This window comes from Triturus cristatus, chromosome 12 (genome assembly GCF_964204655.1).
Source record: "Triturus cristatus chromosome 12, aTriCri1.1, whole genome shotgun sequence".
Lineage (NCBI taxonomy): Eukaryota > Metazoa > Chordata > Amphibia > Caudata > Salamandridae > Triturus > Triturus cristatus.
In genome coordinates, this window is record NC_140595.1 from 273,319,137 (window position 1) to 273,343,349 (window position 24,213).

The following is a 24,213-nucleotide window of genomic DNA, read 5'->3' on the forward strand; positions in this document are numbered from 1 at the left end:
CTGCTGCTCTGTAAGCAGACAAGCCCCGTCCACCCACCCACTGGCAAAAAAAACCCATAAAATGGTAATAACTAAAAGTTATTACCATTTTATGTTTTTGCTTCTCGCACTGCGAGAAAGCAGTGGGGGGACGCTCCTCCACCATAGAGGAGCCGCCACTGCTCTCCCTTCTGCCTTTGCTTTCTTCAAATGCTTGTCGAATTTTGATTTCTTTTAATACATGCCTAAAGTCGAAACTTTCGAAAGAAATTGTGTTTAGAAGTTTTTGAATTCATGTTCGAAATTCCCAGGGCAATTCCAGCACTGCAATTAGTTCACGAAGATCCGTGAGTCATCCAAAATTTCCAGTAGAGATTAGTTGACCTCCTTAATACTATTAGCACGTAATCGTCCCATGGGGTCCCAGGTGAATGTTCACAAGTGCAATGAAGAAAGAGAGAAAGACCAAAACAAGGAAGAGAACGTAGTATGAGAATGGTGAAAACGAGATACATCAAAATAAAAAGAACTAAGTAGAAAACAAAGCACAAACATAATCAAAAGGCTAAAGTAAAAAAAAAAAATAAGAGCAAAGAAAATAAAGGAAAACGAAGAAGATTAAACTCTAAAGAAGAAAATTAAGAACGAAATGATAGACTGAGCAAAAAGAAAAAACTAACATGAAATAAAAGATGAAGGAGGAAAAGAACGACAATAAGAGAAAAGAAGCGATACTAAATAGTCATAATCCAATAACAAGAGAAATAATTGAAAGAAAGAAAGAAAGAAAGAAAGAAAGAAAGAAAGAAAGAAAGAAAGAAAGAAAGGACAGAGTGACTGAAAGAATGAAAAGCAATGCTAGGGAACGAGCCAAAACATTAGGAGAATGGGACAAAGGGAGAAATGCCAACGTACAGGGAAAAAAAGAGCAGCAAGTGTAATAATAGGTTCTCGTGTGAAATTCTAAAAAGCACTTGGGGCATTTATCATTTTGGGTAGCCTGCAGCCTTTAGGGACTTTTACTCTGGATGCTGAGTAAATTACTTGGGAGTAGACGAAAGATGAGTTTAACTACATAGCTCACTCACTTCTCATTTCCTCTGCAGTTTGCAGATCGAGACTTGCAAGTAAACAAGGGGGATTTTCTAGCAGGAATGACGAGCTGCCAGAAGAACTGCGCATCACATCCGGACGTGCACTAGAGGTTTCACTTTCTACTAAAGACAGCAGCTCTGGGCTAGAAACAGTCACGAACGTCCCAAGGCGGCAGCATGGGGTCCCACTCGCTCCTGGCGCTCTTGATGCTCGGAGGTAAGCTCTTCGAAGAGGTATTACTGCCTCGACGTGATCATTGTGGTGGAAATCTGAGGTACTAGATATATGGATTGTCTATTGGTGGAAATGATTTCGTAGAGATTTCATAATTGTGCTAAAAGAGAAAATATATTAACTTCTCTTCAACTTGTGGTGAGCAGCAAAAAGAGAAGTTAAAGACTTCTACTAGCTCGCAGGGGCCAGCAAGAGCCGTGGAACCGCACGGTAAAGCTAGAGAGTGCAACCGAGTGTGATTGGTGAGAACCCGGACTTCTTTTTAATCCTCAGACTTTGACCCACGGTATGAGAGAAGGGCAGCACACAGAGAGTGGAGGAAGATACGAAACCAGAGTCAAAGGCAGAAAGCAGGGATGAACAAGCATTTACAATGCAACGGTCTCGGCATTGTTAAAGTTAGAGCTATTGGCATTGCTCGTGACATTATTTTTGTTTGTTTTTAAAACATTTAAAGAAACGGCATTGTTATTTACAATGTCAATAGCTTAATCACTCTCAAAAGCGAGATTTATTATGCGAGCATTATTTGGGAAGTTTGGCAAATCCATAATTATGAGGAAAACGCTGCAGCATCGCAAAATGCCAGTGGCCCAGACTAATATGCATGATTAGTATGTGGATTCCATGCCCATTCCATCTTTGTCCTCTCTGCTGAAACTACTGTTTGAAGTGTCACATTTTATTAATACTAAACAAAAATCGCACTACCGTGCCAGGGCCAGACTTGGCGTTGATAATGATTGTTTGAAAAGGGAACTTTGAAAGGATACGAACTTGACCAATTCTGGTTTCAAGATATAAGAGAACACTGTAGTGGCATGCGTCTACCGACTGTTATATATAATTTGGGATATATTTCTTAATCTGTCGAGTTCAGCCACTGCATGATTATATTGTTGTCTCTTTTTGAAACTCATGAGCAGTAACATTGTCGTGGTGTCACTAGGGCTTCAAGTGGATGCTTTTTCAATATTATATACAAGCCACAGTTACTGCTAATTTATCTTATGCAACTAACAACGATTGACAAAGCCAATAGTCCTAACTTGTTGTAGGTATCATGTTACTTGTTGTATCATTATGCCTGGATGCAATGACAAAAGAGACAGCAAAATACAAGTCGTATAGACCCCGCGCAACACCGCCCCCCACCCCCACCCATTTGTTTGTATCCCACTTAAAGCCCTGGGTAGGATACTCAACAACAGGGCCGAACTGGAACCCCAAAGTAGGCCTGGCAATTATGTCGGACCAGCTGGAGGGTCATGGGGGAGGTTAACTGTGAAGCACTTTTGCTACAGGAAACGCCCGATGCCCGGGCAAGCCAGCCCGGCCCTGCTCAACAACCCCGTTCTCTCCCGCATTTACCTGTGATCAGGCGCGCAACACCCATTGAACTCAAAGGGCTTCAGCCCCCCCCCCCCCCCCCGTCGTGTGTGGCAGCCCGGGATGAGACCGCTTCCCGGGCAGACACAAAGCCGCGCCTGAGCAGTTCACAGGTCTTTAAAAAGACCATTTGCATGTTAATGAGGCCTCGCTGTTGCTTCACCCCTTCTAAGAACCCCCGCAGCTCCACTCTGCCTAGATTCAGCCCCCCCCACCCCCGAAATCAGCGCCACTCTGCCTACTGTTTAAAGATTCAGCGCCCCCCCCCCCCCCGAAATTTTCGCTTATCCCCCCCCCCCGAACATTAACTAGCAAGTGATTTCGCTGGTCGCTTTTTCACAAGCTCTGAACTTTGGCAGTGATGTTTCCCCTTGATAGAGAAGTTTCAGTTTCTGTATTTGGATTCCATGCCCATTCCTTCTTTGTCCTCTCTGCTGAAACTGCTGTCTGAAGTGTCACATTTTATTAATACTAAACAAAAATCGCACTACCGTGCCAGGGCCAGACTTGGCGTTGATAATGATTGTTTGAAAAGGGAACTTTGAAAGGATACGAACTTGACCAATTCTGGTTTCAAGATATAAGAGAACACTGTAGAGGCATGCGTCTACCGACTGTTATATATAATTTGGGATATATTTCTTAATCTGTCGAGTTCAGCCACTGCATGATTATATTGTTGTCTCTTTTTGAAACTCAGGAGCAGTAACATTGTCGTGGTGTCACTAGGGCTTCAAGTGGATGCTTTTTCAATATTATATACAAGCCACAGTTACTGCTAATTTATCTTATGCAACTAACAACGATTGACAAAGCCAATAGTCCTAACTTGTTGTAGGTATCATGTTACTTGTTGTATCATTATGCCTGGATGCAATGACAAAAGAGACAGCAAAATACAAGTCGTATAGACCCCGCGCAACACCGCCCCCCACCCCCACTCATTTGTTTGTATCCCACTTAAAGCCCTGGGTAGGATACTCAACAACAGGGCCGAACTGGAACCCCAAAGTAGGCCTGGCAATTATGTCGGACCAGCTGGAGGGTCATGGGGGAGGTTAACTGTGAAGCACTTTTGCTACGGGAAACGCCCGATGCCCGGGCAAGCCAGCCCGGCCCTGCTCAACAACCCCGTTCTCTCCCGCATTTACCTGTGATCAGGCGCACAACACCCATTGAACTCAAAGGGCTTCAGCCCACCCACCCCCCCCCCCCGTCGTGTGTGGCAGCCCGCTTCCCGGGCAGACACAAAGCCGCGCCGAGCACTTCACAGGTCTTTAAAAAGACCATTTGCATGTTAATGAGGCCTCGCTGTTGCTTCACCCCTTCTAAGAAGCCCCGCAGCTCCACTCTGCCTAGATTCAGCCCCCCACCCCCAAAATCAGCGCCACTCTGCCTACTGTTTAAAGATTCAGCCCCCCCCCCCGAAATTTTCGATTATCCCCCCCGAACATTAACTAGCAAGTGATTTCGCTGGTCGCTTTTTCACAAGCTCTGAACTTTGGCAGTGATGTTTCCCCTTGATAGAGAAGTTTCAGTTTCTGTATTTGGATTCCATGCCCATTCCTTCTTTGTCCTCTCTGCTGAAACTGCTGTCTGAAGTGTCACATTTTATTAATACTAAACAAAAATCGCACTACCGTGCCAGGGCCAGACTTGGCGTTGATAATGATTGTTTGAAAAGGGAACTTTGAAAGGATACGAACTTGCGAGTGCTTGCGGCCTGAAACAACAAGCGAAGTACCAGCAGCAACCCCAGAGGACCGAAGTTGCTGCGGGACCTGGAGAGCAAATTACCCGAGTCACCTCGAGGTGCAGGCATTCAACGCTGACTCTACAGCCTCGAACGGCCGAATGTAAAGCTATCGGCTGGGCCTGCCGATTCCGGACCCGGACTGCGGAGCTTGTCGGATCCGCACTGAAGTGCACTAGGGGACAGTGCGGGGACGTGCTGGTCCCGAGTCATGTAATAACCCGGACGGATTGGCCATTGCACTCGGAGGCTGTGGTGGAAGTACGCGGTTCGTCGCAAAATGGCAGACGAGCCATGGCTGTGATTGTCGACATAGGACGGCTTGACACGGCCGTAATCTTTGGTTATTGCGTATGTGGGATCTCCGCAGGAGCACGAAGCGGGACAGTGTAAAACAAGCCCAGGGCACCGGAAGAAAACTAGAACCGGAAATGAGGCAAGACGCCGAGTTGTAGCACCACAACATAAAAGGAAGTTAAGGAGGTCGAAGTACTGTTTGCCAGAGCGGAGACCATAGTCCAAGCACGGTTCATTGTGGCAGAGAAACCAGAGTTCTATAAAATAAATGTTCGTGAGGGAGGGGGTGGTTTTCGTAAAACGTGCCTGGCGCTCGGTAAAACAGCTTGAATTGTGTAACGATGACCCGCGAGCCGAGAGAGCGTGCACAAATGTTGATGTGAGAGACTGAAGACATTGAGAGTTAAAATCTGCAAGCAACAATTACTTTTATTTTCTTTGCTACATAAATGATCGAATTTAATGGAGGGCACCGAAAGACACCACCGCCTTTCTCCGAGGCACAGCAGAAATGCCTCAGAGGAAGGGAGCGTCCTTTTCGGATTTGGGGGCGTGTTTTGCTGTTGTCTCCTCCCTGAGACTTCTCGCAAAAAACACGCCCCCCGATCCGAAAAGGACGGGGCATAATCGGAGTGACGGGACCTCTTCTCCAGTGGCTGGCCAGCATTTAAGAGGCCAGCCAATGGAGAACAGGAGAGAAGAGGGGCGGGTGCAAGCCCCTCTTCTCAAAGTCATTAAATCTCGCGAGCGAGACTGCGCAAGCGCAGCCTTCGCTAGCCGAGACCTAAAAAGGAGACAGCTAAAGGGACAGGAAGTAAGAGGAGTGATGTTAAATCAAGATAGGACATGTTGATGGTCGTTTACCCGGCTTATATGAAAAGCTTTGGAAGCCTGAAACTCATGGTTTTTTAACAATTTACGCACTGTATAGAAGCATACCCAGATACTACTATAGGCGTCGAGCTGCCAGAGATTACAGGCCTGTAAACTTTTTCTTACTTTACCTTTTATGCATTTCTATATGTCGGTTCTGCCACTGAAAGAGGCAACTCAGATCAGGCAGTCAGATGTGGACTCTCGAGAAATCCAGGAACTATTCAACAATTATTTACCAATACTATCTGATTTTACGCAGCTTTGGTAAAATACATTCTGTTGACTAAAATCACACATATTGTCAGATCGGAGCTGTGATTTAACATTAGTAGAATCACACTGGATTGAGATCCAAAAGCAGCCGAGGCAAATGTCCAAATTTTGCAAAGAGTAAACAATTCTCCTCTGCAGTGTCTGCTTCTGCCTCATGGCATATTTTCACGCCTTGAAGGGTTGGCGGTCTTGTAGCTTTTCCTTGCCCCCAGAGGAGCCCAGTGGAGGGAATTTCCTTAGGCCCATGTCACCAGACTTACCCTGAACCAAACTTTATTCGGACCCAGTGAATTTAAGAAACTTCTATTTCCGTACTCGAAAGAAGATGCATTAGGAATGTGTACGGGGAGGAAGGGGCCGTCCCGAAAGAAACAAGCAACAATAAAATGCAGGGAGAGGCCGGATTCCGGTCTGCGCCAGACAGTGACTTGTATTTATTGACTAAGAAAAGAAACACAGACATGCCGCAAACAAAGCAGTGCTCTTTGAGACATGGTAATCAAGGAGAGAACAACATTCTGTTTTTATGTTGAATTTGTATGAACTTCAACATTTTTATCACAAGACCCGACGGTGCATATGTGCATTAAACGTGACACACCCTCCCGTGCACCCAATGTCTTTCCATGCTGGAGCCTCTTAACTTGAATACTGCCCTGCTAGGAGACCTTCTGTTTGACAACATATTTAGAAACATTTTGTGCTTCTTAAGGACTGAAGAATTCAGGGCACTGGTGCAGGTGACACCTCCTCCACCACGACTGGAGAAGACCAGCCATAGACTCTAGGCCTGAGTCACTCACTGTATTTTGTAGTACGTAAAGTAGTACTTCTGAAGCACTGCTGACATAGTACAACATGCAATTCACCAACCGAGGGCTGGAGCAGAGGCGTAGCTAGAGTCCGTGGCGCCCGGGGCCATCCCACAGACTCCCACCCATGGCATCCGCAGTCCCATGACCGTGCGAGGCCAAGTCTCGACTCGAATTTCTAATCTCACCCCACTGTCAAACCTCAGGCACAAATATTTCTCACATGTATCACCGGAATGCCAGCTCCACACCGGTCCACCAACCAGTGCAAGCAAGTGCCAACCATCTGAACTCGCAGCCGCAGAGGGCCGCGCACAGTACTCCGGGGCCACTCGCCCAACCATACCGGTGTGATTCTTCCTAATACCTCCAAACATATCTGTCAGCCTGCCTGACTGTGATCGGCACGCGCATCTCACAGGCTCTCCCGAGGCCCGCCCATCAACCATGCCATCACGCACATGCTCACCGCGGCGGCCGGAGTCCGTGAGTCAGCTGACTCCAATGAATCCACGGAATAGGCCTGAGGCAATCGAGATCCGTCCCAGGGACTCCCACATCCCGCCACATGTTGGGCCCATCTCTCACTGCCCCGACCCATGTGCCAAACGGCCTATGTCTCACCCCACCACCCGCACAGAACAATTCCACAGGTGGGAACAGCCACCCTCAAATCCTGCTCACCACAGCATTCAACACACCCAATGCAATGTGTCCCCTTCCCACACATCGGTCCCAGTCTCAACTGCTCCCCTATCCCAGCAAGTGTGTCACTGCGTGGCAGCCACGTTGGCATAGCAGCTAAGGTTTCAGATTGCTATATGTGACATTTTTTAAATTGCAGTGCAATTATGAGTGACATTTCAACCACTATGAGTGACAATTTCTCGCGAGCAAATCCTAGCAATAAAGTCCATGGAAATAGATAAACATTACAAATTATACCCTTTTGAGCTGTGAGAAACTCGAAAAAGATCTTTAAACTGCTGCAGAGCGCTTTCTGTTGATCACAGCACATCTGCTTTTCATAACTAGGTGCATTTTGTACTGTGGATATTGTATGTGCATTCATTCTGATAGGAAAAGAGAAAACTATTAATCTCAGCATGCAAAATGTTTAGGATTAACAAATCAGGTTTCACAGTGTTACAATTCACATGAAACACACAACAGGAAGCAGCTATGGATGGGCCACATTATCGTACTTGGTGTTAAGTGACACTCAGAGACACCCTCTGACAAAAATGTAATTTAAAGCCTTCCCCACACCACAATAATAAGAAGCTCCAACCAGACTTGGACTGAATCCAAAAGCAGCAGCAAATGCTGCTCAGTGTGCACATTCACCCTCCCGCCATTAAGAAGAACCTGAGCCTGACCAGGGTTGGACTGGCCTGTTTGGATTATTGTCTTCACTATTGCTCACTGTTACTGCAGTAGATCCCAGGTAGGTCCTACTGTACCAGTCACTATAGGGTTACCACTAATCTGTTGTTTTTACTGGCATGATCAGTATTGTATTGTCCTGGCTAGGGGTCATACAAAAAGCCGAGATTTCTTCCCTCATCAGGGCATACTTTGCAGTGTTCTGAAGCTGTGAAGTTAAAGATAACTGTCTCATAATTAAAGTAAATAAAGACAAAGCCCATTGTAAAATGTATAAACTTTATGAAGACAATGTTTTTTTTTATAATTTTGTCATGCTTAAGCTTTAAATCAACATGAACGAATGACCAGTATGGCAGTATTTAGCAACCTTACCAGAGAGTGGGAAACGCTGAATGTGCCAGAATGGCTCCAGTGCTGCTCTCCGTGTCTGGTCCAAGGGAGGGCCAATTAGAGCAGACGTTGTTGTGGAGTCGAGTCGCTGGTATCCGCTGTACCTGTGCCTGTGCCTGTGCGGTGTATCCCGCTACCCCAACCGCTACTGCCGCTGTTGCCGTTACTATCGGCTCCCGGTCCCCCCCGCAACCAAGAGGGCGTCGCTGCGAGAGCGGAGGGGGGCGGAGGAGCGGCGGCGGCGGAGCAGGGCGGAGCGGAGGAAAGCCGGAGGAAAGCCGCGAGGGCAGTGGCTGTGACTGTGGAAAGGCTGCCCGGACCCCCACCTGATCCCCGTCTGGACCCACGTGAGTGTTTCAGCAGAGTGAGTGTCCCGAAGGGGTAGGGAGCAGGGGGCTATGAGAGCCACAGAAGCGACGTGAGTCTCCCTATACTAGGGAGTGCGGGATCGGAGCACTGTGAGCAACAGGCTGTGAGAGCCCCCATAAAAGGTGGGTGCAGAGCGGAGCCAGAGTGGTCGTTGGGCCGCGCCAGACCCCCCCCCCGCGGCGACAGGAGACTCCGACCCTGGCAGCGGCAGGAGGAGCCGAGAGGGTCGCGGGAACTTCACCGGTGCCGCGCCAGAGGCAGGAGCCAGGAGCCAGTGCCCCTCGCAGCGGTAGGAGCCGCACTAGTGCCCCCACTGTCGCTGGAGAGTCTCCCTCAAGAGGCAGGAGGCAGGAGCAGCAGCAGGGAGCGAACTAGTGCCTCAGCAGAGGCAGGAGGAGCCGTGGGCATCTCCCCACCGGCGACATTGGCTGCATTGGCATCGCGCAGGAGCTGTCTGTGCCCATCCCAGCGGCTGGAGCCGCATCAGTGCCCCCGCATCTCCAGTTCCTCCAAAAACCTTTCCCAAGCAGCAGGTACCACAGCAGAGAGTACCCAGTCATTCTCAGCCATCCACTCTTTGTCATCCACAGTCACTTCTGAGCCCCTGGTCATTATACAGAGCATACCGATACAGCCACAGGAATGAGGTCGGGTAAGAAAAGAGGTCAGCCTGTGACTAAGCCCAAGCCTAAGGCCAAACGAACTGATGACAATAAATCAGCCTGCGGGAGCTTGGTCACATCCCCAGAAGGGTCCAGTAGTGGTTCAGCTCATCAGGCCGGAGTTCATTACTACCATCTTCGTCAACCAAAAATTACATCAAAATTTCATTTTTTAAAAGACCCACCTTCATCTATTTTTTCATCTAGTGGCAAAATCTTGGGCCTCCAGGACCCCCTCCTTCCCCTACCTTGCAAGGAATCACCAGCACCAGTGTTGCAGGGACTGGTCCCCCCTCACGCCATTAACACATCCCTCTCCACGGCTCCCTTGTCAACTAGCGGAAAAAATGACAAAAAGGCGCCCGATAACAGGGGTACCAGTAGCATAGCAGCCCAGCAAAAGGAAGGCAAGGGAGGGCAGTCCCCCTCCGGTCTACCGTCTTCTCAAAAGCCCATAATCACCTCAATTACTTCACACAACCAGAAGGGAAGACAACCCTCGTTCAGCCATACGTCAAGCCCATGCAAGATTTCTAACCAAGAGAATGAGGCGCTCAGCAGCTCTAACTTAAATGACCTCTTTAAGTCCATTAACGTCTCCCTCCACACTTCGGAGACCACTAAGACCATTTAACTGCCTACAGAAGCAACTGTAATTGTACATGAAGAGGGTCACTACAACCAGCTGAAGGAGGACATGGAAATCTTACAGGACTTAGGGCGAGACGGCTCTACCAACTTCTCTTATTTAGGACAACAGGAATGGGGGGCTACAACTCTTCCTGACATTCAGGTCACCCCCGCTAAACAACTTCTGTCTACAGCCAAAACCAAAGAAAATCAGCATGTTAATCAGGCTTCTCATCAGGAGGTAAATCCTCCAAACTTAATAAACCAACAAAGTTCTTCAGCCCTTTTGGAATCCCCAGGTCTCCTAAGTTTATCTGGGACCGAACTAGGGACCCAAACATCGAATGCATCTAAAACGTGGGATATTCTTTAAAAGACAATGCAACGAACGGTTGACACTCTACATTACCAGTCCGACAAAATGGATTTACAACTGACCGTACTTGACACCTTAGCCCTCTTTGTAGGGCGGATTGACGAGAAATTAGGCCAACTAAATCTCCTAATTGGTAGAGCTCAGCAGGAAGCAAAGTTAATCTGCAGCTGCGGTCCAATTATTGACAAACTATCGTCACTTCCGGAAATAGTATCTACTCTGATAGAAGGTTTACCAAAGGGGCACTATAAAGTGGGACCGGACATCAGCACCAGCACAGAAACTAGCCTCAAACTTAAAAAAGGATCCTTTTACAGCCAAAACTACTAACAAATCTGTACTGTCATCTCCAGAGTGCACTTCGCCTAAATGCCACCTTCGACCCTCCGAGTACCAAAATCCAACTCAGAATGCCAAGCAGCGTCGTCATCAAAGAAGGAAAGGCCGTAATAAAAAACTAACTTTAGCCTCTCCCGAGGTCTATCCCCTTTTTAAGACAGTATCTGGACAGGAGCCATCTGAACCAAAATTTCTCACAGCTCTCTTCACAAGTGCAGAACAAATATCTACCGAGACAAGTGAACCCACAATAGGGGGAAACCCGGCAGTTCATAAAGAGGCTCCAATACTGGGGGCAGGCCGGGCCCAGCCCAGCAGCCACACTGGCTCTCATAGTATTACGGTTCTTAGTGGGACTAGTAATGGGAAAGCTGTTAACTTCCCCAGACAACCACCATCAAACATGCCAAAGGAGGCACCACTCACACATGGTACTGAATCAGTACCGGAATCTACGATCATTCTCTACTCGCCCAATCATCGGGCGAGGAGCCCACAACATCTGGACTTTTGGGTCCCCGGGCTCAACCGCCTCCCCACTCAGACGGAGCCCCTAAAGCCCCCTCAGCTTCCAAGTCTCAAGACCCTCCAACTCTTGAAGCCAATCCGAGACCCCCACAACAGTTTATATCAAAGAACAGAGGAACCCACTTGGGTGGCAACTATCCAATAGTTCAGCCGGGACCCCAAACCACGAATTCCACCGTTATTGTTTTCACTCCAGAATACGAATCAAAGGGCCCATTTGACATCTTGAATAGGGGGAACCTACTTCGACTCCTAAGCACCATGCCAACCTTAAACGATTTATGCTCAGCTGATCTTCTCTCAGTAGAATTTATAAAAGTCTATAAAACACAGAACTTGGAAGCCACAAAAGCAACTTGGAGGTCGTCCGAAATTGCTAATAAAATTCTGGAGGTGCAGACAACCCTCAAAGCATGGGGGATCCAATCAGCCCTACACCACAACACAGGATATCCGTTCCCCCTGCTTGAGAGACCCCGCGAAGGATTATCTCCGAAAAACTCACAGACCTCGTCAGTCCTAAGAGGCGCCCAGGGTCGTTCACTGTTAAAGAGGCAGGTGCTGAACCATCAAGAGGGCATAACGGCTCCCCACTTAGATAATTTTGAAAACGTCTGGATTTTTAGGACGATCAACGCCACGAACTATCCACAATGACAGGGCAACCCGATAAGGACAGATCCGAATCCAGACACTACGCTACTAAAACTGTGTTCATGGAACATAAATGGGCAAAACAACAAGGCTGCAGATGCCGAATTCCTTCAATATGTAAAATCATTTGACATTATCCTATTACAGGAAACATGGTTAGAAAACCCGGTGCAAATAGAGGGTTATACCTGTTTTTACTCTTCAGCCACAAAGAAAAGTAAATATGGCCGGCTAGCGGGCGGCTTAGCCTCTTACATTAAGATCACAAAAATTCACAGCGCCCTGGAACTGACTCATCAATCCCCAGTTATAAACACCGTTAAAATCAAATTAAACCTCAAAGGGAAAAAAGAAGAGGTGCTGGTGATCAACACCTACATAAATCCAAAAAAGAAAAAACAGGAGTCGAAATCTCTATTGGATTATTTGCACCAATTGATGTCCACGCAAACCACCTCTAAATTCATTCTGTCGGGGGATTTCAACCAATATATCCTAGGCTCGTCCACAAACAATGACATTCAAGCTCAGTCATTCTATTGGAATATTCCCACCCAATCCACCAATGGCAAGGGAAAAATCCCCAAATTGGGAAAGGAGCTACTAGAAGAGATGGAGCATTTAGGGCTGAGAGTTTTAAATGGAAGATTTGCAGGCGATTCACCATCTGCCGCCTCATTTCATTCAGGTATCATGTCCTCCACAATAGATTACACTTTAGTATCTCTTCCATTTTTCCATCACATATTAAACTTCAACCTAGGAGACAAAGGGGACAGTGACCACCGACCTCAGGAAGTCTCCATTCTTGCTTCTCCAGACCTAACCCTTTCCAATCCTATAGGATTCCAAGCTTGCCACACAATAAACCTTAAAAGAATTAAGTCCTCAGTGGCAAACACAAAGGAGGTACTCTCAGCAGCAAAATTTCAATTAAACAGTCTGAAATACCCCACGGGCAATCCTATAGCCCTATGGGAGATCTTCACGGATGTCTTTGCGAACCTCTATTCAACCACAGTTCGGCACCATTCGTCTCACGGCCCAATGATCACAGGGAAGATCTCCAGTGCTCAGAAATCGGCCCTGAAACATCATAAAAACGCCATAAACAAACTACTAAGGCTGTTGAGAACACATACGGGGGCACGGGCCTTTCCCAACAGCTTCGCAGACAAAAGGCTGACTTTAAAAAACTTAAATGGGAGAACAAAAGATGCAAAGAAGACGACTTTTGGGCTAAACTCCACTACGACATTAAAGCAAACAACAGTGCTCGCTTCTAGTCCACCCTGAATAAATTCCTAAATCCCAAACATGGAGGCATAACATCACATGTAACAGATGATTCCTGGGAACTCTTTTTAGCTACCCACTTTAATCAACAGGCTGTAGGAACAATCAGGCGCCAGGATGTTCAGGCGGCCAACCCACAGCAAACAACAACACTACATGAAGATGCACCACTTGAAATCAGCGCTGCAACGATCAGGGAATTAATTTCCAAAGGGAGGAAAGATGGAGCGCCAGGGCCAAATGGAATCCCACCAGCTCTCTTTAAACACAATCCGGATTACTGGTCAGAAATTCTGACCCCACTTTTCATCTCGGCCAGTCTGTCTGGGGGCCTTCCAGCTTCATGGAAGGGCTCAGTCATCTCACCAATATATAAAGCAGGCGACAGAGCTCTTCCCAAGAACTATCGCCTGATCGCTCTACTGGATATCGAGGCAAAATATTTCGCAGGGCTACTATTGATTCAGCTGCGCGAATGGGCTACCAAGAACAACTTAATTCCGCCCAGCCAAACAGGATTTTGCAGAGATGCTGGAACAACAACAAATCTTTTAGCTTTATCACTACTTATTGACAAAGCAAAACAGACCAAACAAAGTCTCCACTTCTGCTTTGTGGATTTCAAAGCGGCCTTCGACAATGTCAATCGAGCAAATCTTTGGAGGAAACTAGCTCTATGGGGGATTCCTGCACCACTTTTAAATCTTCTGATTGAACTGCACTCCAACACATGGGTCCAAGTGAAGCTCGGGAATGGCACCCACCTTTCAAGGCGTATAAACACAACAAAAGGCCTCAAGCAGGGGTGCGTTTTAGCACCAACTCTCTTCAATCTATACACAGCCGATTTGCCTCCAGCTCTAGATGCCTGTAATGCACACGCCCCTCATCTGGGGGGTCGAACCCTGCCCAGCATATCCTATGCAGACGACATGGTTCTGATTAGTCACACTAAGGTAGGTCTGCAACACCTTATCAATATACTGCACGGATATGCTGAGGACAACCTGCTTGAAGTCAACATCGAAAAAACCAAAACATTGACAATAACCGGGAAAAAAAAGTCCCTCTCCTGGTTCTTTGGGACTAGGGCAATAGCGAACTGTTCTGAATATAAATATCTTGGCGTTATTGTCGACAGGGGCGGCCATTTCTCAAATCACCTTGAGGCCACCAAGAGGAAAGGTATGCTGATTGCAACAACACTCAGACAACTCAAAACCAAATTGTCCGGGCCAACTCTTCTGCCACTACTGCGTGTTGCCCAAGCAAAAATCAAGTCATCAATTACTTACGGTAGTGAAGCCTTAAGAGGTACAGACGCAAAACTGCTGGACACCACTATCTCAAAAGCTTATAGAGTCCTCCTAAATCTACCATCATACACCTCACAGGCTCAAATGCGGCTAGAATTTGGTTTAACCAAGCAATTACTCGCAAGGCGAGGATCATACATCAAATGCTGGTACAAAATAAGGAACTCGCCTGAAAACACACTGAATCACCAGCTCTGGGAAAACCTGCGTGGCAGCTCCACTGCACTTGCAAAAAAATATTTAGAGGAGTCACTAGCAACGACAAGCCTAAAAGATCGATGGGAAATCTCTCTTCCGAACGCACAATTCAAACGTGTTGTAAATAAGAACATAAAGCGACTCTCCTTTATAGAGGATAAAGCTACCTTTGCTCACAGACGCCACGCATGGACGATACTGAGCTCTTATAAATCGCCCGGGTTACAGGCTTATTTCGGACTGGGTTACTGCAGGAAATCAAAAGAAGCATTTTTAAAACATAGGCTCGGAATCTTACCAGCCATACCCCACTTACAAACCTTGCTGAGAAAGAACTGCGGGCCTACATGTAGGCTGTGTGGCTCAGGGAAAGAAGACATGGAACATCTGATATGCTCCTGCAAAAAGTTAAAAGAGGAAAGAGTAGCTCTCCTGAAAACCACCTTCAACGAACTTAATATACGCACACGGAGACAAGCAGTCATTGCATGCTCTGACCCAAGACTTTTACATCTGAATAGTCTGTTGGTAAAATTCCTGAAACTAGTCAAGTATAAACAATCCAAAACAGATGACGGTGCTCAGAGAAATAAGGAATCATGAATATCTTTTAAACTTTTATTCTATAACTATTTCTTCTTTTTAAGATTGTTCTTAAATTCAGAAATTGATGAAATGTGTACTTACTATGAACTATTGTAATGGTTTTAATTAATCAGAAACAATAATTTTTTTTACTTACTTACTTACTTACTGCTCTCCGTGTTGTCTCAATTTAGTGCTGCTGGCGTCCATAGCAAGGCAGGGGCACCGGAAGGGGCTCTCTCTCGGGGTACAAGGCAGTCGCAAGGCGACCAGCCGCAAGGCAGACATAAGTCAAGTTTTTCCCAAGTTAGTGGCCTCAGTGGTGCTACAGGGAGAGGCTCTCTTGACCCTAGGGCAGAGGCGTCAGAGTGCGCAGCACAGACTGCTGATAGCCTGCAACGTTGGTGTCTGGTGCAGAGCTCAGTCCAGCCAGCCCCATGTAGTCTGTGTGAAATCAAGCCAGGCCCGGTTCGTCACTAGCATCCATAAGGTATATAACTAGAATGAGCTAAAATTGTTACTGACACCCCACAGCACCATGCTGGTATCAGCCGAGTGCAGTACAGCACTAGTGTCTGGAGAGCACATCACTAACGCATGTAGTGCACAATACTTCACTAGTATCAGTGCAATATGCTGATGGCACCTGTACTGTTCAGTACGTCACTAGCATGTGCAGGGCTTGCTTTTTGTGTATATATTATGTATGTCGTTACTAGTCTCTTGAACATGTGGTTGACATTTGCCAATCACATAATTAGCATGTTTAAAACATGCGTCTGTGAAACATATAATAAAAACTGCAAAGAATGGCATATAAATAAGAGACGTGGAGCGAGTTACTAGCACCAGCCCAATATTATCAGATCAGACACTGTGCGTGCCCCTCGCGGCGGCGCTGACACAAGTTATAATAAACTGTGTACAGCAAAGTCAGTAACAGCTCTGCACGCTGCACGTATTGGCCAAACTAATACACGCTTAATGAATTGTTCAGACTGTCTGCTGGTTCCTCCCGGTCCGTCCGGTGGCCGCAGCATGCCACACAGGGCTTCAAATCGTGGCTGCACAGCTGCAGCAAACTGCATGATGCACTCGCACAGTGTAAAATAAAGTCCACGTTCCTGCACTTAATACCACTGCACTTTCCCGCGCAGACCTTTTCCCCAGCCTCCCCAGCCTCCACGGCGGTGTAGCTTGCTGCTGCATAAAAGCGTTGCTGCCTCCTGCGCGGCCGAGAGACCGCTGCATCGCTTATGTTCCCTGTCTTTTCAATATTGTCAGGCGCTCGGGGAAGCAGGAAGGCATGGATGGAAAATCATGTATTAATCTGCATTCCTTAATTAATATTTCAAATTAATTTCCTGTTTAGCTGCAGTAAAGCCATAGGCGTAGCTAGACTGACTGACAGTAGTGTCAGTGAGTGTCCCCAAGTAAACTACAAAGGCCGCCGCCCCCAAAATAGTGTGATGTAATAAGGTGAAAAGCTTCATTGTGTTAAAAAAGTGCACCTTCTTGAATTCTGAAGACACCTTATCATCTTCTAATATGATGTTTATGGCATGATTTACAGGGCTTGGCTTTTGCACAGGCGTCTATAGCCAAAACTCACCTCTAGCTCATCTCACCGTATTTGTTTGTTGGCTTGCCCACCTCTATTTTGTAGTAAATGGCGGAGGGACAATGAGGAGTGGTTTAGGTACATATAAGGAGGGGTTTAAGAAGAGACATGCTAATATAAAACGCACACCCACAAAAGCCCATTTTAATTCACAAAATGCACCTTCACAGTTACTAAAGCTCTTGAGGTGTCAAAAGAGGTATAAATGTTCTCCAGGCCAGCCTTGAAGTAAGTCAAGTACCTCATATGTGTTCTCACAGGTACTGCAGCATGTAGGTAAAGGATTAAAATACACCCCATAAGAACTAATGAAGTTAATAAATATTTTTTTAATTTAATAAAGAACTTAAAAAATTAAGCTTTTATAAAATAAAATGATTTAAAATTATTTCAACAAAATGTACAACATATGAACTAAAAATGTTTAGTGAGGGTGGAAATGTTATAGAAATATTGTTAAAAAATAAATCAGTATTTATTAAATTAGTTTCATATATTCACATTAGTTAATTATTTAGTAAGCAATTAATTAGAAGATGTAGTTTGCTGTATCATTTTATTTGATTAGATATGGGTCATTATAAATATTTATATTTCATTTACATTTGTATTATAAATTGGAATATAAAAAGATTCTAAAGAATGAAAAACTTTAGACTTTTTCCCAATGTTTTCCAATTGGGAGATCTCTGCCATATTGGTGGAGATCTACAACTACGTGTGAAAAGTTAATAGCAGTAACTTTACACTCATTAAATCTGTTTTAGTAGGCTCCACGCAAACCTATTTAAGGGTTTGGAAACATATAAGTCTACACCTAGGTGTAGCTCTACCCCTAAAAAAGGGATATAGCAAAAATGTGTAGAATTACACATAGCTGTAGGATTAAATACACGTGAGTAAATATACGCAGGTATACTTATCTTTGTTAATTTTGCCTAATTATGTTGCTTTGTGGAAAAGATTGTTCTATTCATGAGCAAGTTTAAATTGCAAATTATGTAATCCTTTGGTTTAAGGATACACTCAAAATGTCCCAGACATCAAACTATCAAATATCACTTCCCTATAAATAAAAAGATTTATGAAAACAAATATCCCTACCCATCCACCCCCGTAGCCAAAACCACCCCTTTTGGCTCTAAAGCCCCCTCCTCACCTTTAAATATCAAACATTTAACTACATATTTAACTCTTAACTTCCTCAACCCTCTTCTTTTCTCCAGTGAGTAAGAGAACAACCATTAACATTTCTCAAGCCCCCATGAAATCTCGGTCACACTCCTATCCTGTATCAGTGCTCCCAAAATGTACCATGCAAACTATTCCTGATAATCACTCCCCCCAGTAGTCCAGAACCTGTATTTCCCCCTATTGCCATTCTCGAGCATACATGCTGTGTCTTCTCTCCGCCCCATATACCAGTTAGCTGCCTTTAACCATTATGCTGACTAAAACTCTTTCTGTCTTCACCCCTTAACAGCAGCACTGCACCACTGCCCATATCATTTTTCTTACTTCCGTTTATTCTTACACACAATGTACTAGTTCTCTCATCAAGACTCCTTCAATTCGACCGACACAGGCCCTATTCCCTACACCTCATACACAGTAAAAACAAGATAGTAACAACTGATCTATACCACCAACACGTCCAGGTGCATGTGTAGGAATATCTTTCCTGACTCGCAACCTTCTCCAATAGCTGCATTGTAAGTGGCTGTCTCCTTGCTATTGCACTGCCACTCACCCGTACCCTCCCTATTAATGTCCTCAACTTATGGTGCACCCCTTTGGTCATAGCTTCTGTATCCCTTCACATAAGACTTAATTCCTGTTTTCCCAAAATTGCCACTGCAGACTACTTCCTCACTATCAATAACATTACAAACATGCAATCCCCCTCCCTCCTGGCCTCCACACCATGTCCATCAGAGACCTTCTTTTCCCTTCCACTTCTGACTAAGTGCTCACTCGCACCCTACTGGACTACCTAATAGCTCTTTCAAGCAAGTATTCTGCCAGTTGCAGCAACCTCACCACCATTAATCAGGGGCAATGTAAACAAGATCATTTATCATTATCCAGCCCAGGTGTGTGATAGGCTCCTAATCAAATCTTCGCTTGTAAGTAATGCTGTACAAGTCCCCAACCTAGATGCAGTAGCCTGGGGTCATTGCTGACATCTTGTCTGTTACCCTCGCCACAGCCTCCCTGTCAGTAACAAATACCACTTTCACATTTCTCAAATCACATTCCCACATCACAAGGACAAAAAAAATTCCAAATGCCATGCTTGCACATTTATGAGACATCACTGCATGTATTCCCAAATACTGCACGTCTGTGATTACTTTGAAGTATTCTAAATAATGCAATTTATATTTCTTTTTTTTAGAAAAGGTGAGTACACAGAACAATATTATCCACACTCTCTGACCATATTGGAGAACACACATATCAAATAAATTATCCTCCTGAGAGAATTTGTAAATCGTAAAACACAGTCTAAAAAATCTACTATCTCAACCAGCCCTCATCAACACGTGCCCAATTTATGTGAAACCTTAAAGAGACGATTAAATAAAACATGCTCTCCCCTCCCCAACACCTTCTCCCTGCCCCCCCCCCCTAATGTGACTGTGCAAAACAATCATACCATCTCCTAAAGGAGGCCCCTTAACCCGACTAATGCCTCACTGGCTTCTTCAAAAAGGTCTTTGCATACCTATTATACCATCTCCTAAAGGCGGCACTTAACTCAACTAACGCCTCTCTGGCCTCCACATAAAGTGATTGTGCATAACCTCTTCCCTTCTATGCTAGTGCCTACCCTACCCTTCACTCTCCTATACCTTACTAGCCCAAAATCTTCTATTTCCATGGCATGTAACACACCTATTTATTATGGCATGGAATCAGGCTTCCTATTGACTAACTTTCTTCATTTTCATTACCTGTTGCTCAAAGCTGGGCCCAACGGGAGACTTTCAATGGGTAGTAACTAGTGACTGTGCAATCATCATTGCAATGAAAACAAATTTCCCACCTTAAGGGCTTTTGAAACACCTTTTCCACCAGACCCAGGAGGGTTAGTCTCGGCAAGGGATGAACATTCTCTTGGATGGTCCCACTTACAGTCCTGAATAAACCCTTCCCAGAAACATTTAAGGGAATTTCAGGACCAGAACAAGTGTAGACAATCTTCCTCAGAGATACACTTTGGAAACTACCCAGGCACTGAAGGGAACATTTTATTCAGAACCCGGGGTGTTAAATAGAGCATACGCCCATTAAAAAAAGGCATATGCAGGAAGTTTGCTCCTCTAAAACAGGAGAAGCACAAGTTGAAGTACCTCTACCATTGCTGGTCACTTATATAGATCCCTGTGTGCTGCATCCATCTTTTTGCCACTTGAACTAACTGTGTAGGGCCTGGGCTCAGTGCCTGATACCAAAATCTAAGAAAAGGATTGACTCCATCTTTTCTGAACAGATCCTTTACTATTGTAGTGTTGGGCCTTAGGCCCACATTACGGTAATCATGGACACAGACACCAGGAGATGTATAGTAGTAAACTGGCCGCGAGCACGTGCACCCGGGCCCTTTTATTGACGGGGCCAGGTCACTCGTGGCACCCGTGATGGATGGGTGTGGGTGTGCAGTGTGTCCAGCCCTCGAGGGAGTGGCTGGTATGACAGCTTCCTGCGGGACACTGGAACGTGTCTCGCAGGACACTACATTCCTCCCCAACTTTATTGAAGGACAAGCAAAGTGTCAATCCAATCTGTGGGGAAGAAACAAACAGTTAACTAAATACCACAGGGTCCATCAGTCTCTCGAGTCAGGTGGCAGGACGACATCAGACGTGGGCTGGTGAGCTTGGCTTGCAGCAGGACCTTCTCGGCGGGCACCCGTAATTTAACCTGAGGGACTCTGGACACGGCCGCTGGCTTGGAGACGTCCGCTGCATACCAGCAGTTCGCTGACAATGACATGTCTTGCATGGCTTCCATTTTGCTGACTTTGATGATGGTCTGTGGTGAGTTCTAACAGTTCCTTTTAGTGGGCTGCGGCGTGACCATGTATGGAGTCTCAAGTGAGATTTCACAGAGGTGTTGCTGGACCGACTGTCCCTGTTGAACTACTTGGCTGTGACCGGTAACCTGTCGGTGGAGCAATGTCTCTCCACGCTCTCCCGCCTGGGGAGGCCCGTCGTCGGGGTTGCTGCGAGACTGTAGGAAGGCTGCGCTGGAGCCACTGCTTGTGTGCCATCTGGGGGCAGCTGCTGGACCGCCGAGGAGCCGTTGCTTGGTCGCACGCACAACCCTCACGGGTGGATGAGTCTTGGTCAAGACTTGCACTCGCTGTCGCGGTTCCGGTGTAGGCCAGGTTCACAGGTGGCTTCTGATTTCGTTTAGTCGGCTTGTGTGGCAATGGTTTCGGACTCCAGTCCATTGGTACTCGGGGAGTGGTGTTTGACGCATGTGCTGATGGCTGGCGTGATGATGGTTGCCAGCCATGTGGTGAGTCGGAATGACAGGTGGTGGTGACTTGCTGGTAGAGTTTGGATGTCAGGATGGACCTGGGCAGCCACGTGCCTCCGCCTTGCTGATGTTGAGTGTCTGTGGCGGCTTAACACGTAGAGTGTGTGGATCCTCTCTTGCCTGGCTTGGGGTCACTGTCGACTCCATCTTGAGGGGGTGTGAGGACGGACACTCAGTGCTGATCTTCACCCGTGGCATCTGCGGACAGGAGCAGGGATGCCACTTGACTTAGACTGCCGACGCTTGCGGATGGACGGTCGCCTGGGAAAGCGTAGGTATGAGACGCAGCTTGCGCTTGCTGCGGCTTATGTTCGGTTCACCCGTGGAGCTGTATCCAGGGCCGTCGGTCCACCTTGGTGGCTGTCTGGTGTGTCAGGGTGTGCTCTTGGCTGCTGGGCGAGTCCTTGGTCTTCTCTCTTTTGTTGGTCTATTCAGCCCACCTGTGTCTATCTGGTTTTCAGGGTGACAGGGCTGTCACTCTTCTTTCATCGAGGGCGTTGCGCTTAGACCTCGAGGCGGCGCTGTCCTGGTGCCGGCTTCTGCCTTTGCTCCGGCGCGCTCCTTGCTCGCTGGGCGACGTGACGTCCAGTCGCGTGTCGCTGGCGTTGGAGCGCCTGTTGCTGTGGCGGCCTGCCACATGGTGTGTGCGACTCCTCTGTTGCCTGTCGCGGGTCACCGCCGACTCCATCTTGAGGCAGTGTTGAGGAGGACACTGTGTTGCTTTCGGGCCGCTGCGAGTGCGACTCCTCTCTTGCCTGTCGTGGGTCACCGCCGACTCCATCTTGAGGCAGTGTTGAGGAGGACAATGTTGCTTTCGGCCCCCGGCGGGGCTTCGCTGTGGTGGTGGAGACGTGGGTGCTCTCCTACCTGCGTTCAGCAGTGCTTCCTTGCGGAGATGTCTCTATCTTCCGGGCGCCTGCCCGTGCTGCCGGATTCACTGGTGTGATCTTCATGCGTGCTTCGGACCACGTGCGCTCCGTCTTCACCTTGGGCGCTCCCTTCTGGCACTGGTGTGCCTGTGGTGTGGTTGGCGGTTGTGCCTGTTCTCTGGCGGTGGCGTTAGGTAGCCGCTTGTGGTGCACGCCTTGCACCAGTCTCTGCTCACGCTGTCGATGTGGACAGCTCCTTTGAGACGTCGCTGTTCTGGCTAATCGCCCACTCTTGCTAGTGGTGGTGGCTGTCTGTGTGTAGCTCCAAGTTTCTTGCAGCTCTTTGCAGGGTTTGTCAGTCTCTCCCCATACTTTGCAGAGGTTGCAGGCTGTGCTTTTGCTTGTATGTTGCTGGTTTTCGATGGTGTGGCTTGGGGCCACTTTGGGGCATGAGTGTGGCATCCACCTGGAGACTTTGCTTCCTACACAGGCAACCTGGCTGTCCTCACTTGCAGGGTGCAGAGGGCTACTCTGAGCAGTCTTCTCTGAGGGCACGTCTTGCTGTGTCTGGCGCAATCCGTCTGCGCTACTGGGCGTGAGCTAGCAGTCTTCCTGGTGATGGCGGTGTGCACTCTGGGATCTGGTGACTGCTGTGGATGGTTGGCTAGCAGGATGCTGGGCGGGGCCCTGGTGCGGCTGGTCCGTGGGGTACAGTGCAGCTTCGCTCGTCGTAGGTCTGCAGCCGTCGGTCGCGTTGGGCATTTAGTATGCTGGACCGCTCTTTGGATGCGCCGGTGCAGATCCTTCTGCTAGGATCCCGTTGCAGTCTCCTTTTGCTGATCCTGCCACTTCTGGCTGGGTAGTGGAGCGTCAGGGCTTTTCTTCCAGCCTGTGGTGCTGTTTGGGTTGATGGTTGCAGGGTACAGTCGGCTAGTTACTCCGGTCAGGCAGTCGGTCCGTCCCTGAGCGTGTGGCGTCTGTGGAGCTACCACGTGGCGCTGTGGTCATCGCGGTGGCTGGCCATGCGTGCTGCAGGTTCAGGCTGTGCTGCTTTGGACTTCTGGTCACCCTGTTTTGGCTGGACTTTGCTTGGCGGCGCGCATTTGGGCTTCATGCGAGCTCTCTGCGGGCTACCAGTCTCTCTTCGTTGCTCATTGTATTGACTCTGCCCACTTGGTGAGGTCACACTTGAGTACTCTTGTGCGTCTCCTGATGTCTGGCGTGACGGTGCATCCATGTGGGTGTTTGACTAAGGTAGCTCTCACAGTAGAGGTAGCTTTGAGGTTTCTTGGCCCTCACCAGGGACTCAGCTGCTTCACTTGTGCCTGCCTCCACAGACTGGTGTGAGCAACTATCCACTTTTTTCATCGAGAAAATTCAAAAAATTCAAGACAGTCTGAATAACCCTGACCAGCCACTTGCCCCGCAATCTGATCTAGCCTTAATTTACCAACCACCTCCTCCTTCACTTTCCCAAGTAACTAAGGCTAAAGCAGAGACGACCAAATTTACTCAGGTCGAAAATATAGATGTTATGACCATATTAAAAACTCTGAAGTCAGGGTCACCTATAGATCCTTGCCCTGCGAGGGTCCTAAATGGAGTAGCCGAAGTAATTACCCCTATGGTCACTGCCCTGGTCAATGAATCCCTAACTTCAGGAATTTTGCCCTCCAAGTGGAAACAAGCCAAACTTCTCCCTCTGATAAAAAAAACCCTCCGCAGATCCATCGAT

At 47.3% G+C, this 24,213-nt stretch overlaps 1 protein-coding gene across 2 annotated transcripts in view; it reads left to right on the top strand.

The window, feature by feature from the left end:
• The first annotated feature begins 1,174 nt into the window (after positions 1-1,174).
• LOC146775840 (SLAM family member 8-like) overlaps positions 1,175-24,213 on the top strand; it is a 197,766-nt gene continuing 174,727 nt past the window's right edge. Inside the window, exon 1 of one of the 2 annotated variants that reach the window (XM_085637835.1) lies at positions 1,175-1,290. In XM_085637835.1, coding sequence (XP_085493961.1) covers positions 1,251-1,290 — 40 coding nt within the window. In that variant the 5' untranslated portion in view covers positions 1,175-1,250. The remainder of the gene's footprint in view (positions 1,291-24,213) is intronic. The other variant, XM_085637836.1, reaches the window with a different exon arrangement.